The 22,315-nt window shown below is 41.4% G+C and overlaps 1 protein-coding gene across 1 annotated transcript in view; it reads right to left on the bottom strand.

The window, feature by feature from the left end:
* The window catches only part of CRYBG3 (crystallin beta-gamma domain containing 3), an 80,848-nt gene extending 58,929 nt beyond the window's left edge, over nucleotides 1–21,919 (bottom strand). The window contains exons 1-2 of the mRNA XM_021550174.2: nucleotides 21,728–21,919; nucleotides 8,112–8,190 (exon numbers count right to left, since the gene is read on the bottom strand). Coding sequence (XP_021405849.2) covers nucleotides 8,112–8,190; nucleotides 21,728–21,828 — 180 coding nt within the window. The 5' untranslated portion in view covers nucleotides 21,829–21,919. The remainder of the gene's footprint in view (nucleotides 1–8,111; nucleotides 8,191–21,727) is intronic.
* Nucleotides 21,920–22,315: the final 396 nt, after the last annotated feature.

Raw genomic sequence — 22,315 nt, forward strand, 5'->3', positions numbered from 1 at the left:
CTCTCCAGGCTGTAATCCGCTGCAGGCTGCAGCGCAGACTCCTGCCCTCAGCCCACCTGGGCTCGCCACCTGCTGAACAACCCCCGGGGTGGCACAGCAGCACCCTGAGGAGGGCAACCTGCCAGGTGACCTCAGTTTTCCTCACCTCCTGCCCAGCAGGGAGCCCTCGTGACACCCTTGTAAACCATCTTTTCTCAGCGGCTGGGCGGCTGAAGTTTGAATTACCAGAGGTTCTCAGTCAGCAAGGGCTATGTGCATCTGCCAAAAATACAACTGCGGAAAAATACCACGCTCCAGCACGGTGTGGGTGGATGGAGGCAGAGATCTCTGAAGGTTGCTCTTGAGGAAAGAGGTTTATTGGGGGTGCAGAAGGTCCTGCCTTGTGCTCCCAGACGCAGCACGTGTCTTGGCCTGAGAGGGAGGAGGAGGGGAGAGACAAAAGGAGGGTTTAGGAGAGGGGAAGCTCCAAGAGGGGAGGAGGTTCCAAGAGAGGAGGAAGTTCCAAGAGAGGAGGAAGTTCCAAGAGAGCATGTGGCCCCACGAACCCCCTTATCAGGAGAGCTTCGAGGTGGGTTGGGATGAGGCATATCCAATGGGGTTACAGACACTAATGTTTTAGGGGAGGGTACAGAGGTGTGGGGTGAACCATACATATTTTGGGGAGTGGGATGGAACAGTCCATTTCACTCCAGGACTCATCCGAAGGCAGGGGTGTCATCCGTCTGGCTGGGAGAACTGTTCTCATCCTAGCTGTATTATTTATGAACAACCATATTTATCTATCATCTGCAACATACAACCTCTTTTATTGCCCTAATGAGGGAAATGAAAACATTACCAGCATTAAAACACAGATCTCCGTGAACAAAGCATTAGCTTCCAGCCACAGCTGCCAGACATTTGGGATTTCCCTGCCCACAAATAACACCCATTATGAAGCAGAAGCTCCAGACAGCCACACAGGGACCTCTCAGCCCGCCTGTCCTGCGGCACTGGGAGAACATCCCGCCTCCTGCACAGACACCCTTCCCCACCTCATCTCCTGCACCTGTGCCAGGAGATGGCCTGCCATCAGAAATTTAGGATCATCCTAATTCACCCCAGGGACTTCCAACAAGTCATTTAACCCCAGCATCCTGATCTGAGAACGGGTCATGGCACTACTCCCGAGTTTCTGTTTGCTGGCATTTAGAAATTAATTAACAGCTTCAGGCTGAAGTGCTGGGTGTACAAAGTAGCACATATAGGCATTTCCACATATAGTACAAGAAAATTAATCTTGTTCCTGGCCTTAGCTTTGACCTTTCAACACCACTGAGATGGCTGCATTTCATTTAACAATTATGAGCATCTCATTCAGTTTGAACACTGCCACAGTATATAAATTCTGTGTGCAAATCAAAATCCACAGTGATATAGCTGGGGCTGGTGGCAGGCTAGTTTATCCCCACAGTGAGTCATAAATGCAGGTTTTTTAGCATATTTTCTTTCTCTGGGAAGTTAAAGCATCTTTGGTGTAATCTCCCACTCTTTCTCTGTGAGTGAGACACACTGAGGTGCCTTAAATCCAAATGTGAAATACACCTTTGTTTTTTCAAGTACTGTGAGGAAAATATGTTAGGCTTTTGCAACCAAAAGGAGACAATATGGAAATCTAATTAAAAACTATTGGATGTAGTGAGACAGATTAAGAACAAAGCTTGTCTAAGGAAATTAGAATGGCATTGAGAAAAATTCAGGCAAAAGTACTATCAGACAGTGAAATACACGATAAGAGCCCCTAAAAGTCCACCATTGCTAGTGTTCATGAGCCAAATGGATTGAAAAAATACATGGTTAAAGTGGGTTTTTACTATTTAAGCCAGTAATTAGAGTGGCGGTGTAGAAGATGTAAGGGAGCTCCATCACTGTAAAAAACTATTTAGTCTTTACTAAAACATACCTTTTAACTAATGAGAAAAGCAAAAAAACCCCAAAAGAAACAAAGAGTGACTTGGAGTTTTGGGGGAATTGAAGTTAAAGATGAACTCAGTACCTCTACAAATACCAAATTAACCTGCATACTTTTTAATACTGTGAAGTTTTCCTTCCCCGTCTTAATTTCTCTGCTTGGTTTGACATGGAAAAAATCAGGTCATGGCAACCCAGGAAGACAAAAGTAACTAGAAAACTAATGAAATCATGGCATCTTCATAATCAGGAGTAAAAGTTAAACAACAGGAAGAAACTTTTAGTTAAACTGTATCAGTTTTGCATTTAAAAAAAAACTATTTAAAGTCAATTACTATTTAACACTTGGAAAGACAACAGCATCTGTTCAAAGTTCAGCACTGGGACTTTAAAAATTTGTTTATCCCTTTGAATTCTTGAAACAGCAAAGAGTCATTAATGTATATTTTAATTGTCAGACAAGGAAAGAAAAGATGAAACAAGCATTCTCTGAAACTTTAGAATATTCTCCTAAAATGTGAAGAAGTATCCAGAAATACATTCCCTGATGAGAACAACAGATAAAGTGGTCAAAGTGAACATTTCAAACGGAAAGGTAGAAAAAAGGAGGTACAATTTGAAATAAAGTTTCTGCTGGTCACTTTCACAAGGAATTTTAAACTCAGTGAAAGCCTCTTGAATGACCAAATTAACTTTTTAATTTAAAAGTTTCTCTTCACACCATTTGCAGAGCTACTTGAAAATTTTCTCTTCTGTATTTTCTCATTAAATTATTTTAAAGCTCTGATTGAAGATTAAAAACTGGTACTAACTTCTGAGTATACAACCATCACCTCATTACTACTGTGGGCTACTGTGGAGCCAGAGAGAACAGAATTAAATTGTCTGCCTTACTTCTGTTTTTTTCTCCAAAGTCTTCCAGTATTACACTTTCATTGCCTTTTAATTAATACGTTTTCACAAACAAAACAATTTCTGTTATCTTTTATTTGACAATTTCTTGAAGCTTGGGTTAAAAAAAAAAGGTGAAATTTACCTTTTTCATTTGAGAATGTGACAGCACACAGGGAATGGGATGAGACAGTGTGATTTCTACCTGCACTTACATTTATGGGGAGATTACAGCACCTGGCATCACACTTCTTCTTCATCTGTCTGCTGGTTTTCTGAGCTAAACATACCAAGGTTTAAGCCTTTTTTTTCCCTCCATCCATCCTGAAACAAAGTTCCATGCTCATGATCCCTTCTTTGAAGAAGTAAAGTAGCAGAGAGGGAAGCACATTTCAAGATTTTCTAAAAATCTTCAGTATTGCAAGGGAACTTACCAGAACTTCAGATGGGATGATCTTGAAATATCCCCCTCAACACATACAGCTGTTAACATCAAGCACCAATTTAACAAAGCATCCTGGGAAGCCAAAAGGTACCACCTATAAAATTCCATTTCAACAAAAGTCTACATCATGGCTGAGGAGAAAAATACCTGCTTTCACAATAAAAGTCTTGATTGCACAAACTCCAAAATAACTTCTGTTTTATCTTTCATTTGTTGCTGTGGGCAGCAACAGCCACAGTTTTTACAAGTAACCCTTAGGTTTTTCAAAAATTCATGGTTGGCAGCAATAGTCCGTCTCCCTTGACTCCCAAAAGAAAAAGCATCCCCCTCTCTGATTTCTAATCATTAAGTCAGGAATTTAGCAGGAATTCACAGACAGCCTGAGCAGACATTACTTAGATAATTAGTGATTAAATTTTAAGTTATGAGATTTTTTGAAATAAAATCAATATACAATAAAACCATGACAATATAAATCTCCATCCTATGCTATATGAAAAACAGTATGTAGTTAACTAAGACTCTAGGTTTAATTTTGATTTCTAACTTCTTTGTAAAACTTAAAACTATATTCAGAATAAGGCACATTCACTAAGAACAGCAACCCATATTCAGCAGGTTCATGGGACTTCTAAAATGTCTTGTGTAAATTGGCACACTGGATGAAAAATTTTGTGACAGAGAATTACAGCACAAATTAGGCTGAAAGGAATGTGGCTGGGAAGGTCATGCAGTCTGTGCTTCTGCACAAAGTAGCTCTGGTAAATCCAGCTTTGTTTTGAGTACTTCCAAGCATAAAGATTCTCCAACTCACTTGGACAAATTGTTCCAATATGTGACCATTTTTATAGTAAAGACAAAAGAAAAAAAAAAAGTAAATTCATGTAGGTGACTGGAATTTCTCATGTTGCAACTTGCACACGTGCAACTCCAAAAAGAAGCTGGCTCCATCTTATCACATAATTGCAGTCCTTGCCATCAAAATTTAATACCATGTCTCCTGCTTAAATATAGCCATCTTTATGGTACCTTGAAATGAAATTCATGTGAGAAAGCAGAGCTACAGAATAATTTCTATTTTCTATGTTCACAGTGTACAGCAGTACTTGTCAGAGGACAATTAGCTACAGGTTTAATCTGTAGCACAGAAGCTTTAGACGGCATGTTAAGAAAAAGGGTTTTTAATTATAAGGTCTATGAAATTGGTAGAACAGTTGTCTGATGGGGTTGGAGAGATCTTAAGAGATCTCCAACCCTGGAGGTCTTTGAGAACAAGTCAGACAAACTTTTATCAGGTATGACAGAGATACAGAGATCTCACCTTGAGGCACAGGAGCAGACTTAATCATCTCTGCCTTACTTTCTGTCCCTGAGTTTTCTATGAAGGTTGAGACTGTCTCAGGTTAATTCAGGCTTGAGCCTATAGGCCAAATGATACAATACTTGATGCTACTGAAATACTGTAACCTAAATTATACATTTGGTGTATCAAATTTGCACTTACTTTTTGGAACTTTTGGGTTTGCCTGACAGGGTCCACATGGTCGTTTCTGTGCTGAGATGCTTAAGAATTTGTTCCTAATGGGTTATAGAAGAATGGGCTATTTTCTCCATGCACTACTACAGGAAGGATATCCAGGGACCATGAAACACCCTTTTCAGGGAGCACTGTTGCATTATTCCCTTAGAAAACAAAATCCCTGCAGCACTAAAAGTGAGGTTAATGATACACTAATGTGTACTGGACACTCTGTAGTGCAGATACTTAGCACACTAAACATGACATTCAAGAGCTGTTTACATCCACACAAACCATCTGCTCAACAATCACGTTGCTCAAACAAAGCATCTACTCAGAAAGGACACCCTTAACAGCCCTAATTTAAAGAAAGAGAAGAAAAACAAAATCTGTAAAATATTTGGAGGAGGTGGTATACTTTCTGCAATCACTTAACAGACACAGCAAATACATATCAGTAATATTTTCTTGAAAATTTTCCAAGTGATGACTGATAAAGTCCCCCAGGTGCACAGAAAAATTAGGCTTAATATTTTCAAGGTGTATATTAAAGTATCTTTTCCTCCCTTTATGAGCTAAATATTTCATTGTAGGGAAAAAAATAACAGGGGTAAAGTACAGAAGTTGTGTCTGAAGTGCTTAGAAGAGTCAAAGAACTACCACAGCTCGGCACAATTCCCAGCTCCACTCACCCAGTCAGTTATAATTTAGACATTCGACCTTTGCTGCTAAATCAGAGACCTACAGCTCCTCTGCTATTTCACCCCTGGCCTCCTGCTAAGATGGCCAATGAATATACAAAATCACTGCATGGAAGTCTATCAGAAATAGGATGGCTCATTAATTTGATGACAGCTAACACAGACACAACATGGTTTCACTTTTAGTCACCATCCACCTGAAATGATGAGGTAGAAGCACAGCTCAGAGACATGGGCGTGCTTGGAAAACTGTTCAAACTGATCCACATATAGATTCAGACATTCTTCACAAAGCACACTTGCCATAACATTTTATTTGTCAGCCTACAGTAACCCTGATGAATGGATGAGAAAACCTAAAGCATCTTTTAATAACACAGATCATACCTTTCATAGAACCATTTAGGCTGGAAAAGACTCTTAAGATTATCCCAATATCACAATTAAGACAGCGTCACTTCTCTCCAGCTGCTTAGGTGCAGTCTGGTGATCTTTGCAGACAACAGTTTATTTTGGCCAATGTGGGGTTACCAAATTTCAAGTGTGTACTGAAGACAGCAGTGAGAGGAAAAAATAGAAAATATTTTCCTCAGAAAATGTAGCAAGGGGATCATCAGAAAACGAATACATTCTCTACTTCTTCTGAGTAAGTTTTTACTATCTAGTTGTAATTTCAGTGCACATAAGATAGACTGTTCAAAGTACCCACTACTATGCATATGAAACTGTTCAAGTGTATCACAAGGTTTTTGATCAGCTTAAGAAAGGAAAGTTAGACAGGAAGCTGTCAGTACAGCTGAAGAGCCAGCACATTCTGCTAGTATGAAAACCACACCTTCTTCCTAAAGCCTATACAAACACCAGGTATTATTTCAAAGATAATGTCATGGCTTTAGGCTTTTTAACATAGGTCTAAAACAATATAATTAAGTAAAAAGTTATGGCAAGGCAAAGAGGAGATCAGATAATTGGAAAAAAAACTAGCTCTAATTTTGGCACCAGCTTTTAGTACAGCATTATACAAACACAAGTTCTGAGTAAAAGACTACTAAAACAGATACAGCAGGAAAGATTTTGAATTGTGGCTTTTGTAAATTAAAAAAAAATTAATCAGATTTAATTTTTGGCAAGAAAGAAATACTCTTGGGTAACTTAAACTTGCTATGCTTGCTTTGCTCCACCTACACATCCTGCTTTTTCCCTGAGACCTAGCCCTGTTCATACTTCCTTTTAAGCAACTCCTAGGTGCTGAATCCTGAATGCTTCCCCTTCCTCAGTCCTGTCCTGGGGTGGACCCTCCTCCAAAGGAAAATCTAGTTTGGAATTTTTCACTGATCTGACACAGAAGAACGAGATTTTTTTTAAAACTCAGAAAATTTTCTTCTATTATAGTAGATAGAGTCTTCTCTGGTTTACAAGAAACCTTTCTGCCTGCATTCCAAGGCATAACATCAATGATTTATGGTAACAGGAAGCCATGCAGTGGCATTTTCCAGGAGCTCTGAACGGAAAAAGTTGGCCTAAATCCACCTGGCTTCTGAACAAACATTGTTTCCCACCTTGCTGTAGACAAATCACAGTCAAAACAGAATTTTATTGAGCAAATAACCTTGCTGGGGGTCTTTGTAGAGGCAACTTCAATAAAGTTGGAGACTGCAAAGTCTCCAAATTTGGCGAAGCCCAAATAAATGGTCCCTAGATACTGAGGATACAACACAGGGATTGTGGGCTCTACAGAAGATGATCCTTCTGTACCTTTTCCATATACCATGAATGCTCAATAAATGCAACATGGAATAGAAATCTCAGATTAAGTGTGTTAAGAAGCCTATAAATAAATCTGGCAGACTAGCCAAGCCCCTTTTGGGGAAGAAGACACCATATTATCTGCACTGCACTGAGACAACTCAGAAAAGAAACAAAAATTCAAGCAAAATTACTTACTGACTGGATCACTAGAACAGCTCAGTGCAGGGCAAGATGTGACAGCTGTTATCACCTGTCCTATACATAATTATTTATGATATTTAGCTGAATCTAAGCACAACTTTAGAGGTGTGCCTAGTGCCACAGGAGAAAGCCCTGATCACGGAGGAACATGTCCTTTTCTTGCAATACAACACTTACAGGACAAGACAAGCATGATTAACACGGGTAACTGGTGAGGAGCACCTGACGTACACACAAATCTCAGCACAAAGATCTTGCAGTGCTCTGGCTGGCAACCAGCAGACCTTCAGGCAAGCACAGACTTGCTGGTTAGATATTCATAAATTATACAGAAATGGTGCTTTAGAGCAACGCCTGTAAACATGGTTTGATAAAAATAATAGTCTTCTTCTTCACTGGCAAACATGCAGTGAAGCCTCAGTTCTTTCCTGTAAGTAAATACATGGATCTTCTTTAAAGAATGTGAAGCACAAATAGTTTTTGTGCCTTCAGGATGTACACAGAACCCTGGCATAGTGGACCCTAACCCAGAAGGTGGCAATCAGGTGCCACACTGCAGTACAGGAGTGCATCCAACATCAAAACCCTAACAAATAGTCACAAGCAGAGGTGGCAGGTTTTACCTAAAGTAAGTATTAGTCAATAAAATTCTTACCTTCAAAAGTGCAGGTAGAGTTGTGCTTTCCTTTTGGCTGCTCTTTGAATTTATGGCTTCGCTCCCTTTGTTTTCAGAACTGAAAAAAAAAAAATTTTGTTACGCTGAGTACTTACATTATTCAAATCCTCTCAAGAGCCAACACATTCAATTTAAACACAAGAGAGCTTTAACTTAGAAGGACAGAAAAACATATTTTCCAACCTGTAGTACATACTCTGCCGATATTGTAACTGAAAAACCAAGCCCCAAAAACCTCAAGACAGAACCATAATGACTTTCACCTCATACAGAGGTTTTTGAACTTAAGCATTCAGAAACAGCACACAGCATTTTAGCTATTCCAGCTGAAAAATAACAAGTTTTCCATGCCCGTGTATTGTTTTTTTCAACTGTAACAGAACAATGATGTACCACAGCAACATTCATTGCCACAGGACTACCTGGCACACCTGGCAGCTACAAGGCACACCCCATTCTGAAGCCTATGAGCAAGAGGAATGTACTCCTGGCAGGTGGATTCATCCCAAATCACAGCCACCACATTGAACAGTTCTTCACTGAACATGCCCCAGTGGGCCATGCAAATGCAGAAGGAATTTTAGAAAAGGGACAAAAGGTTTATTACCAAGGTAATGCCTGCTGTTCCATTTTAAAAGTCAGAAGTCCAAAATCATGTGTGTCCTTATGGGAAATTCACCAAATTCCTTCAAATTTTCTTGAGAGTTAATCTTTGGAATAAAGGGGACCAACTCCCTGACCTCAACCCCAGTTCTTAGAACAATCCTTACACACAATACAGCAGAGAAAATTTTAATAAAAAACTTTTATGCTACAATCAATTTAAAAGCTAAAACATTATCAAGGAAAACATTAGGTGATGTTAATGACAGACATCAGTTCCTGCACTGTGAACCATTACATGAAGAAAAATAACTGTGCTAACATATCATATGAGTAAATATTTCAATTTATTCATAATCACTTTGAATAGCCTTCTTCACCAGTCTTAAACATTTAACTTTGCTATTGAAAAATGCACAAGCCCTTATTTCTAAACTCATGTGAAGAGATGAACTGAAAGCTCTTTAAATAAAAACCCAATTATTAGTAGTTTGGTGAAATTCTGCCAGGATTTGAAGAAGGAATTAAGGTGTTGCTGTACTCCTACTGCTTCTGACTGTAAACCACAGGTAAGCACATTTCAGTAAGACTCCCAAAATGAAAGGTTTTCTTCCTATTGCAGATTAGGCATCTGCATTCAGTACAGAGTAATATACACTCAAAATACAAAAGCCACTCTGACTAAACGTAAGTTTTCTTCTCAGCTGCTCAGAGACAGTATTCCCTCAATAAAAATGACAGTAGAACTCTCCTGCTATTAAGATTTTCAAGTTCTTTCGCATCTTTTCAGAAGCATCAAAAGCAAAACTTCTTCCTCCCGCTTACAGATCATCTCCAAGTTGAAAACTGTGTACTTCCACATCACCTTAGGTAATCTCCCATGATGCATTCATAAACACAAAGATGCTTTTTCAGGGAGAGCATCAGACTGAAAGTCTTAGCTGTTCTTTGCCTCCCTGGAAGACAGAGCAGATCAATTAATATTCTGACCTATTAATTTCTTCTGCTGCTAATGTGTTTCAGGAAGGAGATGTCACAATCACTCTTGGCAGTCTGGCACACTAATCAAAGTGTTTCTCTGCCCACAACTTATTTTCTCTCTCCTAGTTTTTGTTTTGTTGTTGGTTTAAAAAAACAAACTAAAAATCAAAACACTCAGATATATGTGGCTTTTCCTGATGTTGATGCATTTGACATAAACAAGAATCCCCTGAAGAGTAGAATAATGAGGGTGATGTCCACCAGACATTCTTCCGAAGTTCAATGTATCACTCTTTATGGAACTGGCCTGCAGACCACAAATGAGATCCTTGCTTTCATGAAGTCCAGCCAGCATACTTTACACCAGTCTTGAATTATTGCATCACTGTTTTGCTCATATTCTTCCCTTTACATCATGTATTTTTTCCCCCCAAACGTATTTCATTTTCCTACTTCTTGTTTGTATTTGAAATACATGTCTGAATTACTTTCTTCTAGCTAGCCACAGAAATTCCATAGCATATATACCAAAACTGAAAGAATGCAATTCAGCAGATAAGCATCTTAAAATCAACAAGTAAAAAAAAAGTATCAAAACTTTCCTTTCTACCATAAAATAACCCTAACTTTGGAAGTATTTCCCCACACCCTTTCATGGTTTATATTCTAGCATTTCTACATTCCTTAACCTTTTGCTTTGGGGTAGTTCCTCAAACATGCTGACTTTGTCAGCAGAACCAGCTTTAGAAATACCCACTCCTTCCTCTTCAACCTCTACATCCTTAAGTCAGCCAAGAAGGGCTCTCAGTATGGTGACGTTTTTTGACAAAATCAAGAATCAGGTAGAAGTTTGCTAGAGGAAAAATCCAGCCTGTAATCCAGTTTACAGCACAACGATTTCCAACAGCACAATGAAGGGGCAACAAATGGCACTCGGCAGGAACAGGAAGGACCAACCACTGCTGGTCACATCACCACAGAGGCTGCTTGGGGTGAACCTCTTCTCCCCTTCAGCAGGGCCCAGCTCTAAATGGATCTCTGAAACCAAATGGTTTGAGTATTACAGCACAAAAGCTTCTCTGCTGCACAAAGGCCTCGTGGGTTGTTTAGGATAAAATGGTTTTGTTTCTCTCAAAGAGGCAAGGTCACTTTTTACAGTCTAAACACCACAGACATAGGGGCTGGGCTACACTCGGTGCCTGGGACTGGAGAACCTGCTGGCTATTGCTCATTTCATTCACACAATGCAACTTAGCAATCCCCACAAGAATTCCGTACAAATTTTAGAGCTTTCCCTCTTCTCATCATTGCATCCATAGCATCACTGTGATCTAGGGCTACAGCTGTATTTATAAAGTTTGGCTTCACAGAGTTTTAAGCTTTTCCAGTGCACTTTGCCACAGCAGGTACCACCAATGTTATCTCCAGCTGAGCACATCTAAACTTTGGCTTGTGCTTAATCACCCACAGATAGGCCAGCCACCTCTCAGGAGAGCATTTCACACTGGTCCAGTCAGGAAGATGAATTAATTTTTAACTCTGTGCTTCACAAACTACTGTTGTAACATTATACACCCAGAAATAACCCTCTACTAACCCGAGTTTTGAACTGACTCATCTTTGCTTTTACAAAGTAGAAGAGCAAAGTGTGATCTTTGAAGAAAGGAATCATCTCTACCAACATGCTTCCATGGGCTTCTTACCTATCCAGGCAATCATTTATAAATTGTCACAACCATTTGTGTACATATTTAGACAGATACTACTCTAATTTTATAGGCTTAAAGGGAGGGCGAAAAAAAGGCATGGAAATACTAAATAAAAAGACACTGTCACAATTAATTCTAGAAACCCAAGCCTTTCAGACATGTAATCTACTGCCCTTCTGTTGCTATTTCTGCTAGACATTCCTTTTTCTCTTAAGTATTAGTGCATCCAACAGAGATGGATTAATCTTTAGCGAAGGTTAGAGGAAGGTTAGAGGGATTTCTTCTCCTCAGCTGTCTTGCTGCTCTTTCTACTGTCTTGCCAGCATGCCTAACCTGATTTGCATCACTCTTATTCTCTAACAAATCAAGATTAAATTTAAGTTACAGAATGGTATCTTTTGTATCTTCTCAACAAACCTTTCTCTGTGCCATTTTCTACTGCTTTTTGTTCCTCTGCTGCTGCCTCTGTTTTGGCCTTTCTGTATTACTTGGACAGGTGGTGTCTGAACTAGAAGCAGGTTTGTCGTCCAAGTTTTTAATCATTACACTTTGGAAAGAGAGGTTGGAGAGATTAGAGATTCTTATGAACAAGACATGTTCAAATTCTGCATTCACACAAAGAGATTACATGAGGGATTACAGTCAACAACAATAAAAAAAGCAATTTAATTGAGCATATTTAAGTGCACGGCTTTCAAGGTCTTTTGCAACTGCCTCTAAAAACAGAACAAGACAATTACACACAATCACATCTTCAAAAGGCTCTCACAGCATCTCCATATGGTGTGAGAAGTCTGCTTCCTCCACCCTTGTCCTTCATAACAATCCCTCAGAATTAGCAAATTAAAAGCCCATCCCCTTCTTCCTTTATTAATCCACCCCACCCATGTTATGCATGCAGCAGATTGTGAATGTGTTGTGACAGATAAAAAAAAAAATAAGCTACAGGAAACATACAAGGAATAATGCACAAACACACAAGTTTGGATGAGACTGACCACGTGTAGAGTTCTTCAAACTGAAAGTAATTGATGTGATATTTTAGGTTCCTTTTATGAGCAGAAGGCAGGGACAGCCTGGTGCTGTTTGGGAAGGGGGAAATTAATGGGTACTCCCTTCCTTAAGGAAACAGGGACAGCTGACTAAAGCTGAACTTCACTTCAGCACCACCACAGCACTTGTGCATGTTGACACATGGATATACTTCTCCCAGGGCTCAGAATCAAATCTCTTCCAGTGCAGGTCCAGCATTTATTTTTCATGAAGTCCACATGCAACCAGCCAGGTGAGTGCTCCAGCACTTTGCCAGCTCTTCTCTCTTAGGGACAGATGACTTCCTGAGTGCCCAAACCCACCCTGCTACCACATAAAGTTGGCATTGTTTGCTTTTAACTGGTGCTCTCAGATTAACTCAGGAATTTAATGGGATGACTCGTAATGGTGAGAGAATAAGCAATGCCCAACCTCAAAGATGTATTTTAGGTTTACTTTCGTTATTTCATTCTGGGGTGTAATGCCAGCTCCTGACCCCTGTCTCTCCTTTCTCTCTGAACAAACCTAACAGCCCTCTCTGGGAAATACACTCATGTGGTTCTGATGTCATTACTTCTTTCCAATTCTACTTTGTGCCAACAGTTACATGTGCAGTGCTGACCTTCCAGAAAGATATTTCAATGGAGAAACACTGAAACAAGGATTTCATCACCTAGTGTTTTAAAATCCATTTGTGTAAGAGCCTCCCTGAAAAATGTAAATGAGTGGAAATCCACAAGTCTAATAATACCATCAAATATAGATGTGCAAGACCTCAATGAAGTTTCAGCACATTACAGGAATTCTCACACCATATCCACAAACCAGCAGTAGTAATGAAATTTTTATTATAAAACTGCAAAGAGCACAGGTTGCTTAGTATTGGTTTCTTCTTTGTCCCAGTTTCCAAGTGGTAATTAAACAGATGACTGCAAAAAAATTCAGACTTTTAAATCTATGTTTTTATATAGATATATATACCAGTTACCCTGCTTGCCATACTGACTCTTATGATTACTGCAGCTGGCCTTCTGCATAATCTAGATTATGAAATTTCACCAAGGGAGACCTGCATCAAGCCTTTAACACGTGACAAGAAGTTATGAGCTGTCGCTGGAAAGCAACAAACTATGGAAAAATTATCATATCTGTAAATAACACCTTTCCATGTAAACTACTACTAAATTCACTACTTATTAGGCTTAACTATTCAAGTCTCATCTCTCAATCAATCTACATCTATGCGGGACAGATTATAAAGGTCTCGGATTCAAATAACCTCTTGAAACCACAGGTATATAAGATAAAGTACTTAAATCTGATTTCCCTTCCAGTTATATTCCTTGAGGCAGAGCCATTCCTCAAACTTGAACATTGTCATTTCTAAACTAAATGCCACTGAGCTACTTCACTTTAGTCTGTCAGGGAATTTTTCCTGACATCAAACTGTTCTGGAGATGTTTTCAGAGTACCAGGGTCTTTTTCATGATAAATCATGGACACCACAACTGGACTTGGTACTGCAGTAACCAAAGCATCCACAGAATATACGTGGTTTGTTGTTTATACACCCAACAATTGAATTTTCTTCTCTGAGCCACCACTTTGGCAGCTCATGTTTAACTGGCTGCCAACCATGGCAACTCAGTTTGTTTCCAATGTCATCTACATGGTGATTTCCATATTTTTCACTCAAATCATCTGCTAACCTCACATGCTACAGTTTTGTCCTCTTTTAAATTATCTGTGAAGATATTAAATTGATTCAAAAACACATCCTTTTCATTTTCTTTAAACAGATCAAGTAGAAAATTATTTATTATGTCTTTTTAAAATATTCCTCTGTATGTTGAGCTTTAGCCTGATGTAATTATACTTGCAAATATTTGCAAGTGGGGCATCAGTGTAAAGTCTTAAGCATCTAAGAATGGCATTTCAGCAGTTTGTCAAGTGAAGCAGTAATCTCATAAACAAAACTGAGCTTTACAATTCCCATCTTTGAGTGATGTTACAATCAATCCCATGTTTATTAACTTCTCAGGTTGCCTGGGAGACTTAGTAAATCAATTTTCCTATCCTTCTCCTTTAATCCAACTGAATAAAATAGACTTTAAAGGGAAACATCTTCCTCTAGGCACTATCACCACACTTATGAAGCTATTTTTGTGCTGTGCAGCCAGAAGAACTATCAGAACTTAACATAAAAAGTCAATTTTTTAAGAGTCAAACTTCTGGCATATACCTTGAGGAATATGAGCAAGGGTATAGTAATATTTGTTAAATTAACTGAAAGGAAAATATTAATTTAAAGCTCAGTGGCAACAAGATACGAAGAAATCAACTGAATGCAAAAAAATTGGCTTGTGCATCAAATGACAGCTAAAATATGTTAGTATTTAACAGAAATTAAAAATGCTAGCATTTTAGAAGAAAAACACCCCAATTAATTAATTAAAACCTCCTTCCTCTGTTTCCCTCCCCACCAAAACCACAATGTTGCCCTTTTCTGGAAAGTTCATACATTAGAAATTTCCAGTGAACGTCTCAGCAAGATTCCCAGGCTAGTACACTTCTTGGAAAACCAAACAGCAGCAGTGACAAAATCTGCCTCTAGTCTCTGGCAAGGCTGTTGGGGCTTGTCTTAAAAAGAGAGGGAGAATTTTGCACAAAAATTTCAATGTGAACTTTCTGGCTGCTGCTTCTGTGCTTAAGCTTAGGCCTCACACATAGAGGAGATGAAGACATTAAAACAAATGGTAATTATAAAAACAAGTTACTGAATTTGAAATTAGAGGGTCAAAGGAAAGCAAAGCTGCTATTTAAAAAAAATACAAAAGGGAAATGGAGGAAAAGGAAAAGAAAGCAGAGAAAGATAAGGAAGAAGAAAATAAAGCCAGGAGGAGGAGAAAGCAGGAACTCGGGCAGAAGAAGTGTTACAATTGCTGATTAATTCAAGTGTTGAAATAGCACAAAATGTATTATATTCAATTAAAATGCCCTCATTTCAAAACTGGTTTGATTACAGACAGCAATAAGCAATTTACATTGTTTTAACTGAAACAATTTTTCCTCTCAGACCTGTTTTTGCTGCTGATTTACATGCTGTTTTTTGCTTGTGCAGCAAAGCTGGGTCAGCTTCATGTTCTGCAACAGCAGTGCTGTGTTGTATGGCTTATGTCAGCTACACAAAGTGTGTTAGTATTAAATGAAGACTAAAACAAACAACCAAAACTATAATGGAAAATAAATATGTCAGAAAAATCACAGATGGGCAACATTTTACAGTGAAGGTTTACAAGAAAAAAAATTCAGGAACCAAACCATGTTGTTACACTGAACATGTACCTTTAAGTTTAAAGGCTAGAACTAAGGCAAATAAATATGATGACCCTTGCTAAATAATTTAATCCATTTTACATGTGAGGGAACTGAACAGCCCTACAAAGGCTGGTGAAAGAAATATAAATGTTTCTGAGCAGAGCTTACTCCAATGTTGGGCAGTGTGATTATACCAGATTACATCAAGGTTTTCCTTCTGGCATCTGTCAGGCATAGTAACCAACACTGCTGTGGAATCTGCTCCCTATTTGCCAGTCTGATGGGTTAGACAGTTTCCAGCATTCTTATGACAACACAAACACTTGGTAGAATATCAGAAACGGATTTAAAAGCCATTTAGTAACATTAAATTTATCAAATTAATGGGGAACGGAACTGTTTGCAAAGGGTATGTCTGCAGGGTGGGGGATCAACAGTGTACTTACAAAATGGCATAAAAATGGGAGATATTAAAAAAAAAAAAAAAGTAATCCAGCTTTAAAGAGCAGCAACTGTTGTTCTGATAAACAGAGCATACCAGAATTTCAAAAAGATTCATTAGGGATAAGTACCCCAGAAAAAAACAAGCAAGAGAGACTGGTGTCACCAGTAAAACGCAGTGAGCTTTCCTAGTCAGGCTGGAGGAGAAAACTTTTGGTAGAGATACAGAGGGCTACTCTTTCAACCCAAGTAATTACTCTCCAGAACTCCCATCTTTTACTCAAAATATAAACCAGCAAGCATCCTACAGACACCAAAGACCACTTTTTTTTTTTTTTTTTTTTTTTTTTTTTTTTTTTTTTTTTTGAAGGCATGCATTTTCCATTCCTACCAAAATAAGTTCTATGGCCAAATTTGTAGCCTGTAACTGATGATTAAAATAAAAGTATATTATTACTGCAATTCTTCCTGCATTTTCTGCTTGTGTGCTCACAAAAATAACTTCTTCCTACATTTCTTCCCCAATGCAACACTGTCCATAGGTGAAGTGCAGATCCCCAAGGTGTTTACACACTTAGGTCTCAAGACCTCCTTAAGCAGATTTACTGCTTTTGGAAAAATAGTTTATCAACTTAAGAAGCAGTGGAACATTCAGAAAAACAACATTCTATTTCAAAAGAAGGCAAGTCATGAAATCACAAAAACAACACTATTGGAGATTATATCTTGTATCTAGAAACTGATGTGAGAAAGTGAAATGAGTAAGGAAGGCAACATTTCTGACCTTAAGTCTTCAAAAGTGATACTGCAAAGCCAGTTAGAACAGATAAAAATTATATTAGAAATGAAAATTAATATACCAGAAGAATTGAGTTAAAGCCTGAGCTTTAACTGTGCTACTTTGTCTGCAAGTATAATAGCATATACTAACTGAACTGTGTAAAATCCAAAAGCCCCTCAGAAATTAAAAGCAGTAGCTGGGTTTCCACTCTTCCAAGAAGTTGCAATAATTAGAAATACAATCCCGACAGCAACATGTTTTGGAATCTTAATTTTTTTCCACCTGGGAGCCTTCTGTTCAGCAGAGGAGAAGACCAAGGAGTTTTGATCTTTGTAAAACTGTTCCTTAAAACCACAGACTTGTAGCTGTTTTGGAAATACTTTTCCATTAACTCTGGCATTTACACCAATAACTAGAAAAGGAGAGAACACTGTTAACATTTAAAATAGTGGAAAAAACGTTGCTTTGTTTCTGCCAAGAAGCACTTCTATTATAATTAAGGCTCCTGTAACATTTCCTTCAGGAAATGTCTCTCACACACATGGCCAGCTGCTGGCCCTGCTCCTCCTGGTCTCAGTCCCACAAGACATCCAAGTACGTGTTCTGATCAAGAGGCAGTCCCACTAGAGTGCACAGAACTATTTACCTGCTTAATTATAGGCAGGCACTTTGGTACCCTGCTGAATCAGAGCCTTTCATACTCTTTTGAATCATCCTGCAATGGAAGCCATAACAGAAAAATCTAGGAAGCAAAAAGGAAGAAAGAACCCCCAAATTAACAAATTTACAAAGAAATTTCAGAACGCACCTTACTTAGGCAAGTCCAATTTGAATTCTGCTATATGGTTGGAGTATTGCTTTTCCTGGTTCCACAAACGACCATCGCTCATGTAGTCTCATAAATAAGCAAAATTTTAACAACACCACAAAGAATCCTGCTCTGGCTTTTGAAAGTGAAAGGTTCTTTATTAGAAAGCAGAGACTGATTTTTCCAGCAGACAATGGATTTCTTCAAAGATGCCAATGGCATCTGAATCAAACCCAGTCAGGAGGCAGCAATTTCAGAAGAGCTAGGTTTGAAATGTATTACTCCCTTTTCCATCAATTTCCAGCAGTCCCTCAAATGCACAGTTTTTACAACTACAAAAATACACATTCTTTGTAAACGGGAACAATGACTGGCAGTCCCAATGGAAGAAAAAGCCTCTCTAATCTCTCCTCAGGCAGAATAAACAAAGTTCTTCATCTCTTAAAGCTCTCAGTAAGATATAATAGATGAACGGAACAATCTCAGCCCAACAAACAAATCAGCCCCACAAAATTCTTTTAAACCAGATAAAAGGTTGCTCTTCCCTGTTTGGTGTCTCTGGTATAGTTCAGCAATGCAGACAAAATATCCTGACAAACCAAACTTGCGCTGGTAGTGACAAGCCAAAAGTGCTTGGAGAGAAAGAGAAATCTGAAATGAACCTGCAAAACATTGCACAGAATAACTAATGAAGTGCACCCATAGTTTAAAGGATATTTTGATGGCACCTCAGTAAAACGCGTCATGCCTCCCTGAAAGGTCCCATTTATTTGCAAAAGAACAATTGCTTGGCTATAAAAGCCATGTATTTCTGAAAGAATCCACAGTGTAGACTTACAGTGTAAAAGCTTCTTCCAGATGGACTAAAGATACATGTATTAATAAAAAAAAAAAAAATTAAAACTGTAAGACTCCTATTAGAATAGTGAAAATGCAATTGGGTTTTGTCACCCTGGGGATTTAGATTGCTCCAGGACAAACACTGTGGTAACCAATAACCAACTGTGTTATTGAAAATAGCAAATAGTCCAGTACAGCATAATGACTGCCTCTGAAGGAAGTCAATGATAAAGACCTGAGACGAAGAGCACTGAAGCCATTCAAAGCAGCCCCAAGGCCACAGAACACACCTAAGCAGCAGGCAAGCACTGGGTGTGTGGGAGATGCTTTCCATTTGGCTACATTTTATGTAAAAGCTAAGTGAACTCCTATGGCATGTGCTGCGCTTTTTACTGCCACAAAACTTGCAACTAACCTGCACAGCTTATTTTTTCTGCAAGCAAGCAAGCCTCCAGCGAGTCTCATGTTCATCAGAGCTACACATTGCTGAAAGGCCGAGTTATTAACATAGGCTTTTTGTCAAACGAGGTTCTCAGAAGAGTCTAAGACACTGATTAACAAACTACGTAACTTCCCTTCCTCCCATTTTAAACCAGGGCCACAGCCGGTTTGGATTTTGGTTCTTGTGGTTTTTACAGGTAAATCTGAACAGGCTCTGAAGCAAGAGGGGAGCTCTGCTCATGGGAGAAGAAAAGCTGGCAGCTTCCAGCCACTCGCCACTGCCTAACTTGCAGGAGCAGATGGAGAATGACTTTTGGATGGACAGAAGCTCATTTCTGCATGTTTTTGAAATACAGGAAACCATCACATTCTGCAGAGGCGTCAAGTGTGATGCATGTCTCCAGAGGTCAGTGCAGGCACCCAGGGTGTATGTGATATACTGCTCCCCCTCTACTTAAGTCTTCTACTTTTCTGAAACCCATCAGTAAGTAAAATACGTCCACAGAAAAGTTTACATACACACACACACACATATATATATATATATATATCTCAAGAGTTGGTTCCAACATATATCCTACCAATAACCTGAAGGAGGTTCCGTGCCAGTGCATTACAATTCGCCTAGCCCTTCACAAAAGCTGCATTCCCCAACTCACCCACGCACTCCACACCTTGACAACAAACACCCAGGGCAGCCCTGGTCCCCCTCCCCGCAGCCCGGCTTTGTCCAGGGACCCATTCTGCTCGCTCAGTAAACACGAGGAGCAAACCTGCGGCACTCATCCCAGCCCGGGCTCCGTAATGTATGCAATTACGCTAATCTGCGAACAAGGCTGCCAGTGGAAACCAAATACGAGAACGTCAGCATTCCTGACGAACGTGCCACGCTGCAGCCCGGCACAAGAAGGAAAAGCTCCTTAACATACCAACTGGGACTTGGGATGGCGAGGGCTTTCGCCGGCCTCCGCTGCAGCGAGGAGTCACGGCCGCCACCCTGAGCGAGCCTCGTGAGGAGCTCAACAACGAGGCCAAGGGCACAGAGCCTTCCCGTACCTGCGGAATGTCCCAGCTTCCCAATACAGAAAAGGCTCTTGGCTGCAGGAAATCAAACTGAGACTGGGACAGAGATTAGACTGCAGCCCCAAGTTGAGTGGAGTAGGTCTGCCATGAGTGCTGCCTACAGAGCGGCCATACAGTGCACAAACCGCTGAAGTGGCATCACTCGCCTCCTTACCAAGCTGACCGCTAGGTTTTTTTGTTTATCCCAAACCACAGCTGTAGGGAACTGGCAAGGTGTCCTCCGATGAAACCTGTCCCATTGCCTCTCCAGTCCTCAGCCAGATCCAAACCTTCGCCTTCTCCCAGATTTTAACCACCCCCACCAGACACAACAGCCAGGCTATTCCAGTAGTTGTAAAGATGTCTGTGATGCAGGAAGCCTGCTCCCAATTTATTTTTTTTTATGAAATAAAAAAGCAACGTTTTCTGCTCATAAAAGACCAGTGGATCCTTGGTGGTGTACTGGCATGTCAAATACTTACATCGAAACAAACCCCGCAACGTTAAAAGTCCTCACGGTGTATTTACAAGACTCTTGAAGACGGTCAGTGTAAAAGAGCAATAGGCTCTTCTATTTTCTATGATTGCTGAGAATAAGCAATGCAAGATCCTACAGCTTTTCACTGAAAGAACTACTGCGACAGCCACTGTCTATCTGATTAAACAGCATTTACTGTCGGTTTAAACACAAACCTATGCCCTATATCAAGAATGACTCAGATTAAAACCAACATGTTAAAAGCAAAAGATAAATACTCCACCTGAGGAAGTTACTCGGCAGTTAACACCTTTTCACCACAAAAATATGCTCATTAACTTGGGTCGACAATGAGGCTGCCTGAGAAACTGAAGGAAACTTGTATGTGCTTCTTTCATAGTTACAGACAGAAATCAGCCACCAAAATTTAAAAAAAAATAAAAAAAAGGAGGAACAAATACACAAGAAGTTTCCAAACCTTTTCATCTTGTAAAGTCTCCCTGCGCTAAAAAAAAATATTAATAACGAAGTTTCCATAAGCCACAAATTTTGCATTGAGACTTAAACACATCAGTAATATTTATGTTGCATTAACGCCTGATTTACACCAGTCCAAAAGAAAACTTCCAGCGTGAACACTGAAAAGGAAAAACAAACAAAGCCCTCAGCGCCCTGCCCTGCTCTCAGTCTCCGAAGAAGGGGCTGCGACCCGGGCCGCAGGACGCTGACCGCGGGGGAATACTCCCCGCAGGTCGCACAGGGGCTCCGCCGAGCCCGGCGGGGCCGGGGGTGCTCGATGCACTCCCGGGGCGCCCCCGCCCCGGCGCCCAGCAGCAGCCGTGCCCGCCCGGCAGCGCTGCCCCGGGCCAGCTGTCAGCCGCGCGGCCGGCCCGCTCCGCAGCTCCCCGGACTCGCCGCCGCCCCGCCGCTGTCCCAGGAGCCGCCCCGGGACCGCGGCTCCCCGCGGGGAGCGCTCGCTTCCTCCCGCTGCCCCGCCGCCCAGCAGTGCCGCAACACGGCCCGGGGCCCCGCTCAGCCCCGCGCCCCCCGGTGCCCCCCGGCCGCGCAGGTGGCACCGCGCCGCCCCCGTGCCCCGCGAACCTGTTCGCCGCCCCGCCGCCGGGTGGGCTCCTGGAGAAGAAGCGGGAGAAAGTGCTGTGCCAGGAGGGGCCGGCCCGCCGCCGGCTGCCCCCGCCGGACATCCCCGGGACCGGACCGGACGGGAGACGCTGCCAGCAGCCGCCCGGCACCGAGACCCCGCCGCGGCGGCAGGCGGGAGGCGGCGGCGAGCGCGTCCCCCCGCCCCGGGGAGGAGCCGCCGCTCCGCGCCCCCGCCCCTGCCCTGCTGCCCGCGGGGCGGGCCCGGACAGCGCGCGCGGGGGTGGGTGTGGCTGCGGCGGCGGCAGCGGGGAGAGCGGGGAGCGCGGGGAGCTCCATCCGCGCCCCGGCAGGCGGGGAGCGGGGAGCGCGGGGAGCGGAGCGGGGAGAGCGGGGAGAGCGGAGCGGGGAGAGCGGGGAGCGCGGAGCGGAGCTCCATCCGCGCCCCGGCAGGCGGGAGGGCCCGGCCCCTGCCCCGCCGAGCGCCCGGGGCCGCGGAGGGAAGCGATGGCCGCGGAGGGGAAGGGACCGCCCCCCCCGCGCCGGGAGGGGGGTACGTTTTCTTGGGTTTGTTGCCTTTCTTTTTTTAAG

This window comes from Lonchura striata, chromosome 2, assembly GCF_046129695.1.
Source record: "Lonchura striata isolate bLonStr1 chromosome 2, bLonStr1.mat, whole genome shotgun sequence".
Lineage (NCBI taxonomy): Eukaryota > Metazoa > Chordata > Aves > Passeriformes > Estrildidae > Lonchura > Lonchura striata.